The sequence below is a fragment of the Aulonocara stuartgranti genome (assembly GCF_965226115.1).
Source record: "Aulonocara stuartgranti genome assembly, chromosome: 3".
NCBI classification, from domain to species: Eukaryota; Metazoa; Chordata; class Actinopteri; order Cichliformes; family Cichlidae; genus Aulonocara; species Aulonocara stuartgranti.
The window spans coordinates 71,496,746-71,516,267 of record NC_138941.1 but is presented as its reverse complement, the minus strand read 5'-3'; the positions used below and the strand labels follow the sequence as shown (position 1 = coordinate 71,516,267).

Sequence of the window (19,522 nt, the reverse complement as noted above, 5' to 3'; positions counted from 1 at the left end):
AAGACTGCGCTCATCTTCATTCTGATGGACGTCTTAACGATCTGCACTGCTCCAGCAAAATGCGCTTCATCTGTCAGAGGCACACCATGAAAAACTAAACTCAGATGTGAACTGTGAGCTGACACCATTGAATAGTGTGATTACGAGCTACCAGAATGATCTCTTTCTGCTGTGCTGGGGGAAAGGTCATTAGTGCTTTGCAGTTTGTATGTTGTATCAAAATCTTGATGTATCTAATTTTCCAGAACTCCACTGGTGTCCAAAAATCTAATAAAACACATCATCAATTTCTCTGAAACCTTCCTTCATTATCCCGAACAAACCAAGAGATTAAAAGTTCTGTAAATAGTTCTTTGAATTCCTGAAAGAGTAGCCCTAAAGGAAAACTCTCCATGATCCAGATCAAGTGTTGCTTAAGCCAAGTCACTTTTGAGAATTCCTTAATTAAATGATCAGGTTCCTTAAAAAAGTTTTGAACTTGAAGTGCATTAAAAAAGCTCCCAGGATTCTTGAAAAAGTGCAAATGTGGAGAAGAGAACTTGCAGTAATTTGCTTTTCACAGAGCGACATTTAAATTTATGTCTGCACATTCAGATGTGAGATATGAAGCATCACCTTGGGTGGGGTGGCTGTTGCTCAGGTGGCAGAGCAGGTCAGCCACTAATCAGAAGGTCGGTGGTTCAATCCCAGGCTGCCTCCTGGCTGCATGCCAAATATCCTTGGGCAAGATACTAACCTTGTTTGCCTACTGGTGGTGGTCAGAGGGCCCGGTGGCGCCAGTGTCTGGCAGCCTTGCCTCTGTCAGTGCGCCCCAGGGCAGCTGTGGCTACAATGTAGCTTGCCTGTGTGTGAATGACTGAATGTAGTGTAAAGTGCTTTGGGGTCCTTAGGGACTGAGTAAAGTGCTATACAAATGCAGGCCATTTACCATACCTATGTTTTAATGTTGGAGGAGTCTCCTACACTAAAGAAATAAAACAAAAAATGCCATCCTCACTTCAAGACTTCTCTCCAGACATGACGTCAGGGCTGTAACATATGAAAACATAAACATGTAGCAAAGTCCAAAGAAGTCTAAAGTAGGCATTGACAGCTGAGGTACACAGTTAACATTATAGGGAATAACAGTTTTTAAGATGACTCAAAATGTAAAATACTGTAAAATATTTATTTGAACATGGATTGTGTCCATTTTTTAAAAATGTCCTCATTATAGCGTATTTAAAACAACAACTGCTGACCAAAGTGCTTTGCATTTAAAATCATCAAAAGAGATAAAAACATTGGAAGAAACGAAGCATAAAATTAGAATTTGTTTATTTTTCATTTCCTAATTTTTTGTTAAGTGTTCACATTTTTGTACACTGTATGGGGTTATGGGCTACAGTCTAAATGGCTTAGATCTGTCTTGGCTGACTTAAAACATGTTGGTTCTACAGCCATCATCATAGCTAGGATTATGAACTTGAATTGGGAACTCAGCTGTCTGCAATCTACTGACATCTAGGGGTGAACATGTGACAACATCTAAAGAGGTTCTCAAGTTAATCAGAGTTAATTTAGGTTTTCAAGATTAAGTTACTGAGAAAAATTCAAAAGGTTCTTACAGAAATTCTCTAGTGGTTTAAAAAGTTCTCAAAGTCCTTAAAAAGTTCAACAGTTAATTAAATAAGTCTAAGTTCTTATAGGGAAAATTGGAGAGTTCCTTAAAAAAGCCCAGGAATTTGTTAAACAAAGATGAGTTCCTACAAATGCCAAAGCTATTTAGGAAAGTAATCAGGCTCCTTGAAGCGTGTACTACATGTTGGTACATACTGCTGAAGTACTTCGAAACACTGACAACTTTATGAAGGTAAAACTTTTTTACCTCCTTTTTCTTATATTTCTTCTTCTGAACAAGGTTCAAGCTCTCCTCCATTAGCACCAGCCACAACTGAACTAACTCTTTAAGTCATCAGTCATTGTGGTTTTGTCTTTTCCAATCAGTTTAATTTCTGTTTCCAGACGAGTTTTTTATTTGTGTCACTATTATTGTTAACGGTTTTTGTTTAATTACCAATCTCATTATTATTATTTTACAGAAGGTGTTGGTCAAGGCCATGTTTAGGACTACCACAATAGAAACTGCACTTTATGAACTCAAAGTGATGCAGACCTCCCAATCCTCAAAAAAGATAAATAAAATAACCATAAAATAAAACTACACATCTGTGAGATGATTTAAAGAAGTAGATATTCAGATGATCCATGATGGGTTTGAAGATCCAAGAAACTGGTAGTGGAAGAAACATAAAAACCACTGGGAGATAAATTACTGCTGTCAGTGAGAGAAAACAGCTTTTTAGGGAGTTAGAAACATCAGTTGGACAATACGGCCACTAAAACATTCACATGGGAGACATTTTATTGGGATGTTAAATGAAATATATTTGCTTGAAGTATAAAAACTTCACATGTGTAGAAATCCAAAGAACATTCAGTGAAGAACAATGTTTTCATACTACAGATACAATGTACCAAGCTGTGAATCCAGGAAAACAAAAGTTTATCAATGTTAACAAAGCGGTTTGGCATATAATAAAATATAAAATATAATTTAAAGTTATTAAATGCTTTTTGGTGGCAAGAACAGAAAACAGGTTAACAAAGACAGGATTTCAGAAACACTGTGGACCTGACACTGTAGCACAAATGTTAATTCTATTTCAAAGCCTCCTTCACAGAAAACACACTGAATGTAACAGTGAATACTTTACAGAAATTTCACAGTAAAAAGGCAGAAAATACCACAAACAATGAAACAGCAGCAGCAGTGAGAAGCAAAGAAAGTAACCACATTGCATTAATCGCCACATTAGCTCTTTTCTCCTTATACTTACATAAGTTAATTTCTAAAGTTTAAAAAATGTTAAATATTATGTCACAGTCCACAAGAGGAAAATGCGGGATAAAATAAGGTCATAAATCTGAATTTTAAGGGAAGTGAGAAATAATTTTACACTGTAAATACAAAATGGTCCAAACCGAACCGTACAAACATGAAACAACACAATCTTAGTGTATTATTCAAAACAAAAGCAAAATTAGGCTTAAAAAGGGACTTTTAAGCCTAATTTTACCCTAAACAACAACACTTTTAACTATTTACCTTCTATTTAGCTTATGAACCCTGCTATACACATTTTATTAATACCTCAATATATTACTGCACTTTTTGAGTACTTTGATGAAGTGGTACTACAACTCCCAGCGTCCCATCAGCATTTTGTAAATAAGAACAATGAAAAAAGAGAACAGCAATAAAGTGTACAAATTTGTCACTGAAGATGTTACAATGTAGTTAAAATTAGTGTAAAAACTACAACTCTCAATACTTACAAATACTAGAATTTTTAAGTGCATATACTACAGCTCCCATCAGGCATCAGTTGGTCAGCTGAAAGGCTCTGCTTAGGACGAGTTCAGTTGTAGCTCCACCCAGATGACACGCCTCTACAATGCACACCAGCCACTGATTGGTCAGCTGGGACGCCATAGCGATAAGGTCACCTGAGAGGCAAAGAGAAGACCCTTTACTATCACATCTTTGTGTGTGGGAAGGTGTGACCAGATATGCTCTGTGGGAACATATCTAGTTTGTGAGGACATTTTTAATTAAGAGGATATTTCTGCTTTGTGGTCTATGCATTACAAGGACATTTCTGCTTATTAGGACGTTCCTGCATTTTGGGGACAAGTCTGCAATAGAAGGACATTTCTGTTCTGCAGGAAGCTTTCTGCTTTAAGAGGACATTTTGATAATGTAAGTGTTTCTGCTCAGTGTGGACATTGTGTACAAAGAGGACATTTGTATTTATGAGGACATTTTTACACTGTGACATTACAAGTTACACACTGTGAGGATATTACTGTTTGACGATCACATTTCTGCGTTATGAGGACATTTCTCTCTATAGCAGACTTTCCCAAACTGTGCCCAGAGACATTGCAGGGCGATCGTGGCTCAAGAGTTGGGAGTTCGCCTTGTAATCGGAAGGTTGCTGGTTCGAGCCCTGGCTTGGACAGTCTCGGTCGTTGTGTCCTTGGGCAAGACACTTCACCCGTTGCCTACTGGTGGTGGTGGCGCCAGTGTCCGGCAGCCTCGCCTCTGTCAGTGCGCCCCAGGGTGGCTGTGGCTACAACGTAGCTTGCCATCACCAGTGTGTGAATGTGTGTGTGAATGGGTGGATGACTGGATAGGGACTAGTAAAGCGCTATATAAATACAGGCCATTTACCATTGCAGGGGGGGGCACGGTATGAAAAGGGGGGGGCAAAACGCTTGGACACTGCTAGCACGGGGCGCCCACAGAAACACAAAGCAGGAGATGAAGCATCGCTGAATATGTTTCCAAACCAACTTCATTCTAAGCCAAAGACCAGAAAATATGGTGAAGCAAATCTTTCCTTTGGCTTCACCTGCACAAGTGCCGAGGTAGGTCTCCTGCAGGATTGGTTTTCCCTTCATCAGGAGCAGCGCTGGGCTGTTTAAATCACAAACAGTATCCTACAGTTGTTTATGTTTTTAAACCCATTTTGCACAGAGAGGCATTTTTTGGAAAATGCATTGATAGTAATATTGAATATTATTACACATCAAATAAAATAACTACAGTAAAATAATCACATCGTGACGCCTCTGCCTTTCTAAATGGAGGGACAGTAACTGTGTGTGTATGTAAGCGTGTAAAACCTGAAGATGGTAAGATTAACAGTATTTTGTCTCTATCTGCCATTCTGCTATTCATCTCAACAATAACGTGGCGCACAGCGTGGCGTGAAAATAGCCACATGCCTTTGATGTTGCGTGACGAACTCTGTATTCCTCGTCCACACGTAAAGGCAAAAAAGGAGTTTAAAAAATCATCATTTTTGGTGATTCGAAACGCCGTTTACGTGGACGAAACAGCTGCGTTTTCAAATATACCCGTGTAGGTGCGGACGCAGCGTAAAAGAGTTAGTAGTTTATTTTATTACTACCTGTAATTTATTGCAGATTACTTGTATTTGCTTAATTGTTTACTAAATGTTTGAGGTGTGAAATAAACCGCAATGGAGCAAAATATGGGTGTGTGTGGTTGGAGGATGTGTTAGTGCGCACAAAGGGGGGGGGGGTTCTTGTAAAACAAAGGGGGGCCCAGCAAAAACAAGTTTGGGAACCACTGGTTTAGACGATGTTAGCACAGAAATATTAGCTTCTGTCATGACTGATGAAGTTACTGGTTAATAAAGTTTCCAGTAAAGTGTTTAATCGCAGCCACAGACTGCAAATGATCAGTGACTCAGGTTAACAAAAAAGAAAGTAAGAGGAAATTTAATTCTATAAAACGTGAAAAATTCCACACACATGTAACTCACCACTGTGTGAACATCACAGGGGAGAAATCGTTTCTCTGAGTCAGAGATGAGTGTCAATAACACAAAAGTAACACTCAGTGTCATGCAGTGACTTTTACACAACCAGGTCAGATGAACCAACTCACACTAAAACATGCATTTTGCTGCACTCTTTACACTCATTTCTTTTCTTTCTGCTCTTTTGCTGTTTTACAGCTTTTGAGCTGCAGGCAGGATTGAAACACACCTTAGTTAAAAGTCAAACAGCAACATTTGTCTCCTCCCCTCACGTCACTCAAATGTGACAAACCAGGAAACAGGAAGTTCTTCGTCCTCAGTAAAGAGCGACGCACAGACGATCAGACTGAGCTCAGACCAAACTAGCAGCTTCCTCTGAGTGAGTCCAGCTACAGGAGAGAAAAGTGGAAAACTCCAACACTGCTGCTTCAAGCTGCTGACGCTCCACACACTGAATGTGAGTTTGAGCAAAAACACGACTCAAAGGAAGTTTCAGTGAAGGTGGTAGAGGAGGGAGGGGAGCCAGGACTGACTGTACTTCCTGTCTGCTGTTTTCAGCTTCACTCACAGACTCAATGGCTTCCAGATCAGAGGAGGATCTCTGCTGTCCGGTCTGTCAGGAGGTCTTCAGAGATCCTGTTATTCTGTCATGTAGCCACAGCTTCTGTAAAGCCTGTCTGAAGAGATGGTGGAGAGAGAGACCAACACACGAGTGTCCAGTTTGTAAGAGAAGATCTTCAAGGGAAGAACCACCTTTATGTCTGGCTTTAAAGAACCTGTGTGAGTCGTTCTTACAGGAGAGAGATCAGAGAGCTTCAGAGGCTCTCTGCAGTCTGCACTCTGAGAAACTCAAACTCTTCTGTCTGGACCATCAGCAGCCAGTGTGTGTCGTCTGCAGAGACTCAGAAAAACACACCAATCACAGATTCAGACCCATCGATGAAGCTGCACAACAACACAAGGAACTTCAGGAAACTCTGGAGCCCTTAAAGAAGAAGTTAAAGGTTTGTGAAGAAGTTCAAGTGGAGTTTGATCAAACAGCAGAACACATTAAGGTCCAGGCCCGACACACAGAGAGGCAGATTAAGGAGCAGTTTAAGAAGCTTCAGCAGTTTCTAGCAGAGGAAGAGGAGGCCAGGCTGGCTGCACTGAGGGAGGAAGAGGAGCAGAAGAGTGGGATGATGAAGGAGAAGATGGAGGCTCTGAGCAGAGAGATAGCAGCTCTTTCAGACACAGTCAGAGCCACAGAGGAGGAGCTGAGAGCTGAAGACGTCTCATTCCTGCACAACTACAAGGCTGCAGTGGAAAGAGTCCAGCGCTGCCCCCTGCTGGATGATCCACAGCTGCCCTCAGGAGCTCTGATAGACCAGGCCAAACACCTGGGCAACCTGACCTTCAACATCTGGAACAACATGAAGGACATGGTCTCCTACACTCCTCTCATTCTGGACCCAAACACTGCTCAACCAGAACTCATCCTGTCTGAAGATCTGACCAGTGTGAGAGAAGGAGAGAAGCAGCAGCTTCCTGATAATCCAGAGAGGATTGATTCATACTGCTCTGTCCTGGGCTCTGAGGGCTTTAACTCAGGGACTCACAGCTGGGATGTCGATGTTGGAGACGGTACAGTGTGGGGACTGGGTGTGTTAGCAGAGTCTGTGCAGAGGAAGGGAAGCATACGGTCTGGATTATGGGGAATAGGGTTCTATGAAGGTGAATACTCAGCACTCTCACCATCAGCTGGTGTCACTGCTCTCTCAGTAGAGAAGAAGCTCCAGAGGATCAGAGTGAATCTGGACTGGAACAGAGGAAAGCTGTCGTTCTCTGATCCTGATACTAACACACACATACACACCTTCACACACACTTTCACTCACAGGATGTTTCCATACATTGACACTATTGATGGTGATAAAGTGAAGGTGTGTCCGTTGAAGGTGTCAGTGTCAGTGCAGCAGATGAGTTGAGGATGATGATGTTTCTAATGTTGTTTCCTGTCAGTGAGTTGAAGCTGTTAAACTGCAGCTGTCCTCCTGCTGCCTCGTTGTTCCAAAGCTCTTTGTTTCTCTTTTAGTTTCACTGTTTCTTTCTGTTTCTGCTGTCCACCTTTTCACATGGAAAATCATTTCACTGTTTCTCACTGAATGACTCCCCAAACTAGATTTGAAATTCTATCAAGTTTCTAATCATTACAAGTGATTCATGTTTCTATTTGATGTGTAAATGGAGATGATTTAGTTTGCTGGGATATGGACTGACATGTGTTGAATGGGAGGAGCAGTTTGTTGTTGTCTTCTTGTCTGTTTATGACAACAATAAATATGTTGTTGAAACAATGATTCATGTTTAACTCCATATATGAAATGTTTCTGATCTTTGAATTCTGTTTGATTAAAGACTTTCTTCATGACACAAATGAGATTTCAGTGTATTAATAGAACTAAATAAGCTCAGAGTTGAAAGGCTGGAGTATTATGTACGTGCTTCACTGTCAGGATCTTCAGGGGGATTCAAAGGGAAACATCAAACTGCTGTAATGACATAAACTAGTTGGGCTGAACACACTTATCTGTAGTTTGTCTCCATCCAGGATCATCAGAATATAATGAACATGTGTGAAGAGCCACAAAATGCTGCTGCCCTCTCAGCATGATGAGCTCCAGCCTTTGTTAGCAGGACAACAGGAAACATGAGACAACTTTCAGAGACAGTAACCAACTGTGGCCACAAGATGGCAGCAGCTGATCTGAGATCCTTTATTGGACAGAAGGACTCTGCTCTGTGACGTCATCAGAGAGACGGCCTTCACTCTGATAGATCTGACGTCATGTCTGCACTGCGATGATGAAAGCTGATAAACACATTGTTATTGATCCATGAAATCACCTCTGTCCTCTCAAGTGTAGCTGTTTACAGAGCTGAAGAAGTCCTTCATCATCAAAACAGACAAACATGTATTTCCTGTATTAAGTGACGTCATCCTCACTCTGACCTCTTACATACATTCTGTTCAGTTTTCCTGCTGTAAGAAATAAACTGTGTGAAAATAGAAATGCAGGGAAACATCCATTAATCACAGCTGAGCCGTTTGTTTCTGACTCACATTCAATGAGGCTTCAGGTGTAAATACCTCAGAAGTGTTTGTGAGTTCAGTAGAAGCAGACCCAGTCGACCATCATGGCCTCCACAGCACTACACAATGCAACAGAAAGGCCTTCATCATCTGCTGAACCACCTCTGAACCACGACGCTCTCCCTGCATCTAAAAGCTGTTAGTCAGGATGAGATGCTGCTGTGATCACTCACAATTTACCTGTGAGACCTTTGTAAATATTGTCTTTGTTTCTGGAGGAAACACCTTTAGTCTGTTTGTATTTGGAGTGCAGATCTGGGCGTCCATCACTTTAACCTGCACACGTTTAGTTATTGAGTGTAGTTGATGTTTGGCAGCATTTTATAAGTGACAGTTCATGAACGGTGAAGGAACAGAGGACGCCTGACCATCCTACCTGTGTCAGTAAGAAGACTTTCATCACAACTTCACAACTTAACACAACTGAAAGCTGAATTCAGTGTTGCATAGTTTACTAACAGTGTGTGCTGACACTGAAGTTAGCAGTTTGTTTCCTAAGAGCTGCTGGGACAAACCACAGTGAGCGGCTACAGAGTTTAGTTAAGGTGGTTCTAACATGTGACCTGTTGAATTATTTACAGGGATTTATTTTTCATTTAAAGCATCATTTGTGAAGTTTTTATGAAGTTTACTTCTTTTATGTTCTTTGTGTAACGTTTAGATTTTCTTCTCTGGTGTTTTAACTCTTCAGGTTTCCTGTAACAGAGATGTAAACCACCGTTTTCTGATGCTGCTGCTCTGTGACATAAACACGGCCACTTTATTAGGCACACCTTGCTGGCTGCAGGTTATAACCCCTGCTGGAAACATCCCCACAGATTTGGATCCTTATTGCCATGACAGCACCACACAGCTGCTCCAGATGCTGCAGGATGCTGGTCAGGGCTCTAACAGTGAAACTTTACTGAAAGTAACAAACCTGAGAGGAAATAAACTTTCGAACTAGCGGCTACACGGAAAGAAGAAACAGGAAAACATGGCAGAGGCAACTGTTTCTGTTAGTTGGACACTGCTAGCACGGGCGCCTCCAAAAACGCAAAGCAGGAGATGAAGCATGGCTGAATATGTTTCCAAACCAACTTCATTCTAAGCCAAAGACTAGAAAATATGGTGAAGCAAATCTTCCCTTTGGCTTCACATGCACAAGTGCCGAGGTAGGTCTCCCTGCAGAATTGGTTTTCCCTTCATCGGGAGCAGCGCTGGGCTGTTTAAATCACGGACAAACAGGATCCCACATTCTTGATTTTTAGTTCACAAACACTTGTTGTAATGACGAACTACTCCTGACATGTTGGAGATGTTTGCTCTTTATACAGTAAAGTTACAGCAGGATACAAATAACATCAGGCTGATCCTGCCATGATTTGTTCCCTTGGTTCAAATCACAGACAAACAGGATCCCACAGTTGTTTATGTTTTTAAACCCATTTTGCACAGAGAGGCATTTTTTGAAAAATGCATTGATAGCAATGTTGAATTATTACGCAGGAAAAACAAACAAACAACTGCATGTAAAATAATCACACCGTGACGCCTCTGCCTTTGTAAATGGAGGGACAGTAACTGCCTGTAAAACCTGCAGACAGTCAGATTAACAGTATTTTGTCTCTATCTGCCATTCTGCAATTCATCTCATGTAAACAATGACGTGGCGCACAGCGTGACGTGAAAACCTTTGACGTTGTGTGTAGTAGGGTCACTAACACATGACCCTACGCTGTGTCACTGCATCATTTCATGTTTGGCACTGATCACCACCTGCACTCATGTATATATCTTTCTATGTAGCACTCATAATTCTTATTCTCATGTATATATCTCATGTATATCTCATGCACATATCTTTCTTTCTACATAGCACTTTAATTCTTATTGTCTGCACTGAAGCACCGCAGCAATTTCCTAATGTTGTAAACCTCAACATCTGGCAATAAACCCATTCTGATTCTGATTCTGATTCTGATTTATTTTCTTACTACCTGTAATTTATTGCAGATTACTTGTATTTGCTTAATTGTTTACTAAATGTTTGAGGTGTGAAATAAACCGCAATGGAGCAAAATATGGGTGTGTGTGGTTGGAGGATGTGTTTGTGAAGGGGGGGACATTTTTCTTGTAAAACAAAGGGGGGCCCAGCAAAAAAAGATTGGGAACCACTGCTCTGTGTGTGTTCACTGACCTGGTGATGGTGGAGGAGTGTGCGAGGAGAAGGCTCCGTGTGATAAGATGGAGGTCCAGGTGTTGGAGCGAGACGAGAGGAGAGAAGCGGGAGAGGAAGATGAGGCATGGGGGAGGAAGACGGCGTCGATCAGCACTCCGTCTGAGAGAGCTGAGGGGACAGAGTGGTTCATTTACATTTGGAAAATCTGACCGTGTCTCAATAAGATATCATGACAGTCACCATGGTTACCAGTGCGCTTATTAAAGTGTACCTCTCAGTCTCAATGTGTAGTAGCCATCGAGGGTGGAGTCAAACCTCTCAGGCGTCGCCCGCCCTCCCATTGCCACCGCAGCCACCTGCTCCTCTCTGTGGGCGTGGTCGTAACGCATCGGGAGCGTCTCCACAGCAACAGGTGGGAAGGCCGGCAAAGTGTGGGCAGTAACAAAAGACGAGGCGTCATCAGCGTCATTATCATCGTCGTCATCGTCTTCATCATTGTTGTCATCAGAGTTTGTGTTTTCAAGGAACTCCATAGAGGCTTCAAAGAGAATCACTGCAGACAGACAGAAGATCGAGAACATCGTACTATGAGGAACGCCGTCCCCGTGGTCACTCAGGAGCACCGTAGCTCCATGATTACCATCATCTTTTTATGTTCTGTCATCTGTGAGGCCTATTCTGGCAGACACAAGGAGCACAGTTGGGTCTCTTTTATGAAAAGTTGTTTTTCTGGTCTCTGTCCTTTTGTCTTCTTGTTAGCACCACATTTGATTATTGTTTTTCTCACCTACGAGCATCGAATCTTGTGAGGACTAGTATTTCTGTTTTTTTCCTTTTAAATGATTACAGCCTCTCTGGTCACAGAAAGGTCACTTGTGAGGAGCACAGATTTTCTGAGGACTTCATGTAAACAAAGGCTCTCTATGATTTTTAGATTGGGTCATACAGAAACTTCCTCTCAGCAAAGTGCAGTTTCTTTAAAACAACATTCAGTCTTACCCGTCTTGTTGTTCTGCTCTGGCTGCAGTGTGATCCGGGGACTTCTGAAGGGACAAAACAATTCAACCTCCTTAGATTAGAGTTCACCTGTCACGAGGAGCTCTGACTAGTCAGACACTGGAATAGTGCGGTATGCAGTTTATACATTAATATAACCCGATGACCCGGAGTCAGTGACATCCCCCTCAGAACTGACCTCTTGTTTGGCGTGTCCGTCTGCAGAAGCTGCTTCCTCTTCCACGACTTCCTGCTGAAACAAACATGGTGAGTGTGACTCGCGGTCAGAGCTGAGCGGTGCAGTCAAAGCCGGTTTAAAGTCTCACCCTGCTCTGCGGTCCGGAGGACAAGGCGTCGACTTACTGACCAGTGAGGACGGAGAGGTCAGAGAGAGAGAGGGGGACGAGGGGGAGGAGGAGAGGGGAGGTCTGAAGGAACGAGGGGTGGAAGGTAACGGGAGTTGGGAGAAGTAAGAGGGGGAGGAGGGGGGAGATGCGTAGCGGTGGCGAGAAGAGGGCGAGGAAGAGGATGCGGAGGAGGGGCAGCGAGATGAAGCTCGGTCTGTCCAGAACAAGCAGCGATCCTCCTGAAGGAGAGACGAGGAGGTGTTAGAGGAGGAACAGAAGGAGGCCAGGCGGTCCGGGGAGTTTACACTGATGGAGACGCTTCACACAGTTCACACAAAGAGCTGATCTTCTACTAATTAAAGCTGCCCGAGCTCGAGTGTTTTCCCGATGTTCGCTGCGGGGAATCTCGAGAGCAGGAAAGTGATACATGAGTTATCCTGTAGTCTGTGGTCAACGCTGGCACATTCCTATTCACGAGGCTACACCGGCTTTGTTTCCGAGCATCTTTCCTGAATGTTTACACTGATTATTGGAAAAACAGCTAATATGAACTAATAAGAAAGTGTTTGTTGGACTTTGTCTGTTTTCCTGTAGACGTGTGACCCATGTCCAAACTGGAAGTTTTAAGTTTTGAAAGCAAGCTTGTTACTTTACAGCTTTTGTCCCTTCCTCAAAGCTTAAAGTCACTCGCTGTTTAGTTCAGCTTGAGCCAAGAAGACTAAAAGAGACGTTTGGCCACCAAAGTCTGTGTTAGAAGAATTAAGATTCACATTGGGTCCCATTTGTATCCGTCACTACTCAACTCTTTTCTTCATAATTTAAGCAAAGGATGAATAAAATAATAGATTATGTCAAATCTGTCTCAGTCAGTCATCTGAACCTTCTTTAAACTAAGTGCTGCACAAATCAAACCTTTAACGTAACTCTTGACTGAAATAAACGAGGTGCACTTGATTTATAACACAAGAGAAAACGAGAGATTTGCAGTGAAAATAAACACCAAAAAGTTGTCACACTTTCATCTCCGTCGAAGTCATCTCCACCCTTCTACATGCAGCTATCTCCCTCTAGTGGCCATTGTAAAGAATACAGGTTACCTGCCAAACCCAGTCTCTGTTATGCTGAATGAGTCACATGACCTCTGCATGTATTTTTGTTAGAACAGATGAGGAATGTAAAATAACTGAACTGTTTACAGATCAGATCACAAAGTAAAGCAGTTTACATTTACATAACAGATAATTGTGCACTAGCTGTTACCTCTCCTCTGCGGCTATAAGTAACCATGGTGATGGTAGCCTGGATACAGAAGGTGTGTCTCTCCCTGTAACAGAGCTGCTCCACCTCCCTCTTAAGCTCCGCCCCTTGCAGGAATCCCAGCTCACCTGTGTTTTAGATTCAGCACAGGTGAGACGAAAGATCATCACTGAGATGATTGAAGCTCCGACCGTCAGAAAAATGAAACTGCTCTGTGGTCAGGAGCTATAAACACAGCACGCTGACCTCTCTTGTCCTTCATGTATGTTTCCAAGGAGACCGGAGGGGGCGGGTAGATGAAGAAGCCTCCAATCAGAGCCCTGTTCAGCACCTCTTCATCGTCCTGGCTCCTCAGCCACTGGAGGAACTGCCGAACTGGGCGGAGCCTGCGGTAACTCATCTCTGAGTGGTGCCCCAGGCCTGGCAGTCGACCAATCAGGAGCGAGGACAGAGTTGACACACAACATTGACCGCCAGGGGGAGTCAGTGGGAGAAACGCTGCAACTGAAAATGTGAATCTAGCTTCGTACACAGCGTGTTACCTGTGCAGTACACCTGTGTGTAGGTGGTGTTGGTCAGGTAGAAGCAGTTGTGACCTTGATCCGAGGACCTGACCACCTTCAGTCGTGTACAAACAACCACGGACACTGCAGACGGAGGACGGGTAAACAAAGATAAAATGTGCTGTAGACACACATTCACATGTTCACGAGTCAAATCTACGGTGTCTCACGTGGGTACAGCCTCAGGTGGGTTTCTGGCTGAGACGTGGAGAAAAGTTTCACCATGACTGGCTGCTCACTCGTCCCGTCCTCCAATCGTAGCCAGCGATACTCCAGAAGCTCCACCCCTCTGCCATCTTCAAATTAAAATAAAATATAATAATTAGGAATAAAAAGCCAATTTCTTTGTGGCTGAAAGAAAACTCAAAGAAAACCAGCAAATTTTGTTGTCATGGTGTGTTTTTATCGCCATGGTAACTCCCTCACCCTTGCTCCTGATTCGCTCCGGCCGTCCTGAGAACGTCAGCAGGCCAATAACATCACATTGAGCACCGTTAGGGCAGTCCAGCAGCTCCTTACTGACAAAAAGAGTCAGTGTGTGCACTTGTCTTTCAAACCATGAGAGGACATCAGCTTTAAACGATCAAAATGAGGACATCTTTGAATTATGGGGACATTTCTCATGTATGATGTTTGCCTGTTTGAAGGGCTAGTTTAGTTTCAGGGTCAGTGAAACATTCAGCTGCAAGGACCAAGGTTACCGACAGGAGCCAGGAATGCTTTATTTAGACTAGAAGAGGACACAAAACATCTACCAAGGCCAAGTCCCCGTTTTTTGATCAAACCCACATTAAAACCTAAATTGCTTCACTAATATATAGTGTTTTATAGTGTCTTCATAATTTTGCTCACAAACAGATAAACAAACAGCAGCCTCTAAGGGAGTGTTTCCCACCACTGTGCCACAGCACATAAGTGTAACATAAGAAATTATCAGGTGTGCCGTGGAAGTTTATCCACTTTCACCAGATTGGTACTCCAAGCGAGTTGCGTGTAGTGACAGGACGAACAGGAACAGGAAGAACAATTAGATTCTCTTCAACTAAGTGGGTTAAGTGGACTGCCAACCGCCAGTAAAACAGAAGAAGACAAGAAGAAATACTAATGTACAGAGTAGTATTATAGTACGACTGCAATAAAGAGGAAAAAAAAGACTCAGAGCTGTTGAGGAAGAACTTCCTGTGTGTCTTTCTTCAGTTCCTGCAAGAATATCAGCTTTGTGTTCAACTAAGCAGGCCTGGTTTCACACTAAGTAAGTAAATTGAGAGCAGATTATCATTATATTTCAATAAAAATGGTTTTTGTGACATTTTTGTTTGGTGGTGTGCTTTGTGATTTTTCTGATGTGAAATATGTGCCGTGGCTCAAAGAGTTTGGGAAACACTGCTCTAAGGGTTTGAGTAGAGTCCTCATGTGCAAACAGGATCATGTACCTGTTGTAGAAGCTGTAGGTGGGTGCAGGGGGAAGATAGTCAGGTGAAACAGTGGATTCTTGGAGGACAGAAATCTGTGCAGCAGGATTTCTGCTGTTCACACTGATCTCTGCACAGAAAAACAGAATCAGAGCGATAACTGTGAGTCACAGGTTCCCACGTATACAATGTTCAGTTAGAATAAGTCTGCCTTCTAACCTGTGGTGAGATTTAAAGGTAACTGAGAAGTTGAAAAGGCTAAAATGAAAGATTAAATATAGACGTGTGTGAATAACACAAGTGGGGAGACTCAATGAGAGGGCCACTGGACACAAAAGCAAAGAATCACCAGTTCAAACTGAGTTTTAGGGTGAAGTTAATATAATAATATGTTAAGCTTTAAAATCTGCACATCATAAAACACCTTTTACCCAAAAGTACCGGAGTTTGAAAAAGGAAAAAATGACTAAAAAAGTCTCATTGCTTTGGTCCTGTGTACCTATGTCGTTGAGCTCAGCCTGGTAATGCTGTTTGACTCGATAGCGTCTCAGGCTGATGATGTCACCGGGCTTGAGGCAGCGGTACCAGCTGACACATACACTGTTCCACAACACCACCCACACATTTCCTGTCCGATCGTTCACCTCCAGCACCGCCTGAAGCAGAGGGAGCGAGAGAACAGTTTATAAAGTCTGGAGTTCCTCAGGGATCAGCATTAGGTCCTCTGGTAATTACATCCTTTGTACTACTATGAACAAAGGCGTGTTACGTATGGCTGTTACACTGTCTTTATCTGTTTCACTTGAGTGGCTCTTTAAAACAATTAAGCTAAATTTGACAAATAATACCCAATTATTCCAGAAAATTGGACAAAATATGAGACTGAATGAGCAATTTTCCCCTGCTGGTATAGCAATTAATGCTTGTTTACACGGTCTGATGTTGTTTAAGTTTGAGTTAGTTTAAACAGTGAATAGGTAAATAAATAATAGAAATCTGTATTAATGTTTTTGCCAGTGTCAATAATGGCGCACACTAACCTTATAAGGACACTCACAGTTCCGGTCTGTTCTCCCGTAATACATGAGATGTGATTTTTTGATGATGCGTACAATCAGTTCGTGTTGGACGGCGCCTCTGGTGATGCCCCGGCGACCGTACAGGTAGGACTCACGCAACTCGGATATGGTCACAGCAGGACATCGTCCTGTTAACACACACAGCCAATCCAGCCAACAAGAACGAGATGAATCCCCTGTTTGAACGGATTTGTCTTAACTCACTTTATATTTTATAATTCTATAATTTACTATTACAATCTTCTGTCATATATCTCCTGTACTAGCAGTCGATGATAACGTTAAAAGTGGCAATCACACTGTTTTTTTCTACTCTTATATTTGTGTGATGTCATTGAGAGACAGACACCACACCCACCTGCTCTCTGGGGACAGGCAATGAGAAGAAAGGCTTCCAGATAAATGGTAAAAATAAGAAGTCAGCGGGTTTGTTTGAAGGAATGTTTTTTTAATGATGCCAGGTCTCTCTTGGAAATGAGATTTTTAATCTCAATGAGATTTTTTACCTGGATAAATAAAGGATTAATAATAATAAGACATAGATACCTTCCTCTGGCTCTTCTTCTGCTTCCTGACCCGCTGTCTCTTTATCAGTGGCTTCCATCCACACCTCCCCACTGTAGTCCACATTGTTCCACAGAGGGAGAAAGACGGTCCTGCTGGCTCTCAGAGGAACCAAAGGACCTGCTGGATAAACAACATCAGCAAATCAGAAGCTTTAAAATTTTAGAAGCAAACCTTTTAATTTACAGCCCTCCCTGAATGTTCAAAGTCACTCGCTGTTTAGTTCAGCTTGGACATCATGTCCATCATTATCCAGTTCTTTTCTTCACTACTCATGTAAAGGATGATTCTATCCATCTCAGTCTGATAGCCAGTGACTGGCGGCTGCCATTGTAAGACGTTCTTCAGGGTCAAAAACACCAGAAAACTCTAAAACTAAATGGCCTGTATTTGTATAGCGCTTTACACATCCAGTCATCCACCCATTCACACACTGGTGATGGTAAGCTAGTAAACTAGTTAGAAAGAACGGGTTTATCACACTCGTGCACTTTGAGGAGGCCGATGGTTGTGAGCAGAATAACATTTGTGAAGAAATGAAACAGATCATTTTTTGTGTGGTTCACATGCTTCATATGTGCTACTAGAAGAGCCATCGTGTCAACCTTCTCTTAACTAAGAAGCGCTGCAGAAATCAAACCTTGATCAAAATGAAAGCGGTGAAGTTGATTTGTAACAAAACAAAAACAGATCAGCAGTGAAAAGGAATATAAAAAAAACGTTTCATATTTTCATAATTGTTTAAGTCATTTCCAACCTGAAATCTGAAAAATCTGAGAGTCAGAATCTCCTCGTTTCTAGCCTCTTACCTTCAGTTTTTGAGGATCCAAACCAGGGCAAAGAGTCCCAGTCCACATCCGACCATCTGACCCCGACTTCTTCATCCTCATCCTTCACCTCCAGGCTCACCAGCCTGTAGCTGCAGGAGCACACACAAGTCAGCTGGTCTGACTGCATCACAGCTCCATCTTCTCTATTGTCCTCACTCACCTGGCTCCTTCCCCAAAGGCCCCGGAGCACTCGGGGAGCTGTGCGGTAATGGCAGTGCTGAAGGTGGCGTGTCTCACTGCAAGCCCAGGCCGCAGGATGTTCCTCTCCACCAGCCGGTTCAGACCAGGATCCATCGTCACCTGAACCCGGCAGTCCCCATCACTCAATGTGGCGTCGTACAAGTCGTCACCTGAAGACATCAAACTGGTAAAACCCCAAAGAAAACCAGTATCGTCATCAGATTGAAATATATCAAACAACCAGTTAAAACCGGGTCCGACCTTTGAGGACGGCCTGGGGGAAGTAGACGGGGAAGCCCTGGTCCCTGGTATAACGCTGTAAGTCCACCACATAGAGGAACTCCCTGCAGACAACCGAAGAGGATGGAGATGCCTGCAAGGCAAAAAAAAGTGTTAGCATAGCTCCTGCTACACCTGTAGACGTTCATATTAATCACAACCAACTATGGGCTCAGTGTATGTACTTGCTGCTCCAAAAGCTCAGTTTATCACTGTTTTTCTAGTCTTGGATCTGTATGACATCACATAGAGGACAGAAGGGGCAGCCAATGAGAAGAAAGTTGTCTTAAAGGAGGAGGAGCAGGGGGAAGCTTAAAGGGCCAAAATAAAATAAAATAATTATTTTAAACTGTCATTCAGGTAAAACTGATGAAAGTTTTAGTGAATACAAAGTGGATAAAACATTTTGGAGCTGGAATTGAGCAGAATCGTTTCTACTTTAAGTCTGAGTGATAAGTGGCCTTAAAAACAAAATACAACACGTACAACATAAAAACAGATTAATGTTTAAAGGATGAAAACAGGTTATACTCTAAATCCGTCATTTCGCTGTCAAAAATTTACTGACGCCTTCAGTCAGAGGTGCGTCACACAAACCAAATCCAATTTTAAAAACGTACTAATCAATGATTTTCTTATTCCGCACCTTCAAATGAACAAACCCAAAACACATCCGGCTATTTTTCTAAATACTTATGATCCTAATTTGATTTCGGCACAACATTCAGTCACCAGACGGGTTGCTGTTTCTTTTTAGGAAGTGCTTTCAAGCAGCTCATCCACAATCTGACATTTAAGCATGTTTCTTACAGGCTAAAAGCTAACGGATACAAGACAGTTTGGACATGTTTCTACGTCTCTATTATGTAATATTAATTTAGTATTCGGTCGGTAAACATAGCGGATCCTTTTCTATATCACATATGTTTTTTTAATGTGAGAATCATTCAGCAGCGCTAACACGTCATACTGACTGCGCTGGTCAAGATAAAGGTGAAGGTTTTTGAATGGAGTCTGGTGGAGGATGGGGTGGCGGCAAAAAGGCGGGGGATTTAGCAGCTGTGGGAACCGGTTAATCAATCAGACCGATCAAGATCGTCCTGGCGGCTGTAAGTAGAGGAAGCACACCTTGTTAGTACCGGGTCTGGACCGGGCCAGGGTTCTCTGGAAGAGGCAGCCCGCGGCTGCCATGTTGAAGAAGCCCAAACAATAACAGTGCGGTGCATTGTGGGAGGAGGGAGGAGACGCAGATTTTCTTGTTTAGTATTTATGACTTAAAATACTAATAGAACAAAATAGGATTACTTGTTAAATTAGTGTTAAAAATC

General features: G+C 42.6%; 2 protein-coding genes across 3 annotated transcripts; one reads left to right on the top strand and one right to left on the bottom strand.

Moving 5' to 3' along the window:
- Positions 1-2,374: 2,374 nt before the first annotated feature.
- LOC309703500 (RPA-related protein RADX) lies at positions 2,375-19,409 on the bottom strand. 2 transcript variants are annotated; one of them, XM_082528373.1, is made up of 19 exons: positions 19,323-19,409; positions 18,177-18,288; positions 17,896-18,085; positions 17,715-17,824; positions 16,888-17,028; positions 16,303-16,469; positions 15,762-15,918; positions 15,284-15,392; positions 14,277-14,368; positions 14,021-14,146; positions 13,830-13,934; positions 13,534-13,707; positions 13,291-13,415; positions 12,010-12,269; positions 11,883-11,933; positions 11,687-11,730; positions 10,959-11,240; positions 10,706-10,855; positions 2,375-3,549 (listed from the first exon to the last, which is right to left on the bottom strand). In XM_082528373.1, exons 1-19 carry the CDS (start codon positions 19,383-19,385, stop codon positions 3,425-3,427), a joined length of 2,583 nt encoding a protein of 860 aa, XP_082384499.1. In that variant the 5' UTR covers positions 19,386-19,409; the 3' UTR covers positions 2,375-3,424. The 2 variants fall into 2 exon arrangements, with proteins under 2 accessions (XP_082384499.1, XP_082384500.1); XM_082528374.1 differs by having other exon boundaries at positions 16,888-17,025.
- On the top strand, positions 5,730-7,797 carry LOC309703554 (nuclear factor 7, ovary-like). Its single transcript, XM_082528462.1, has 2 exons — positions 5,730-5,850; positions 5,952-7,797. Exon 2 carries the CDS (start codon positions 5,969-5,971, stop codon positions 7,358-7,360), a length of 1,392 nt encoding a protein of 463 aa, XP_082384588.1. The 5' UTR covers positions 5,730-5,850; positions 5,952-5,968; the 3' UTR covers positions 7,361-7,797.
- Positions 19,410-19,522: the final 113 nt, after the last annotated feature.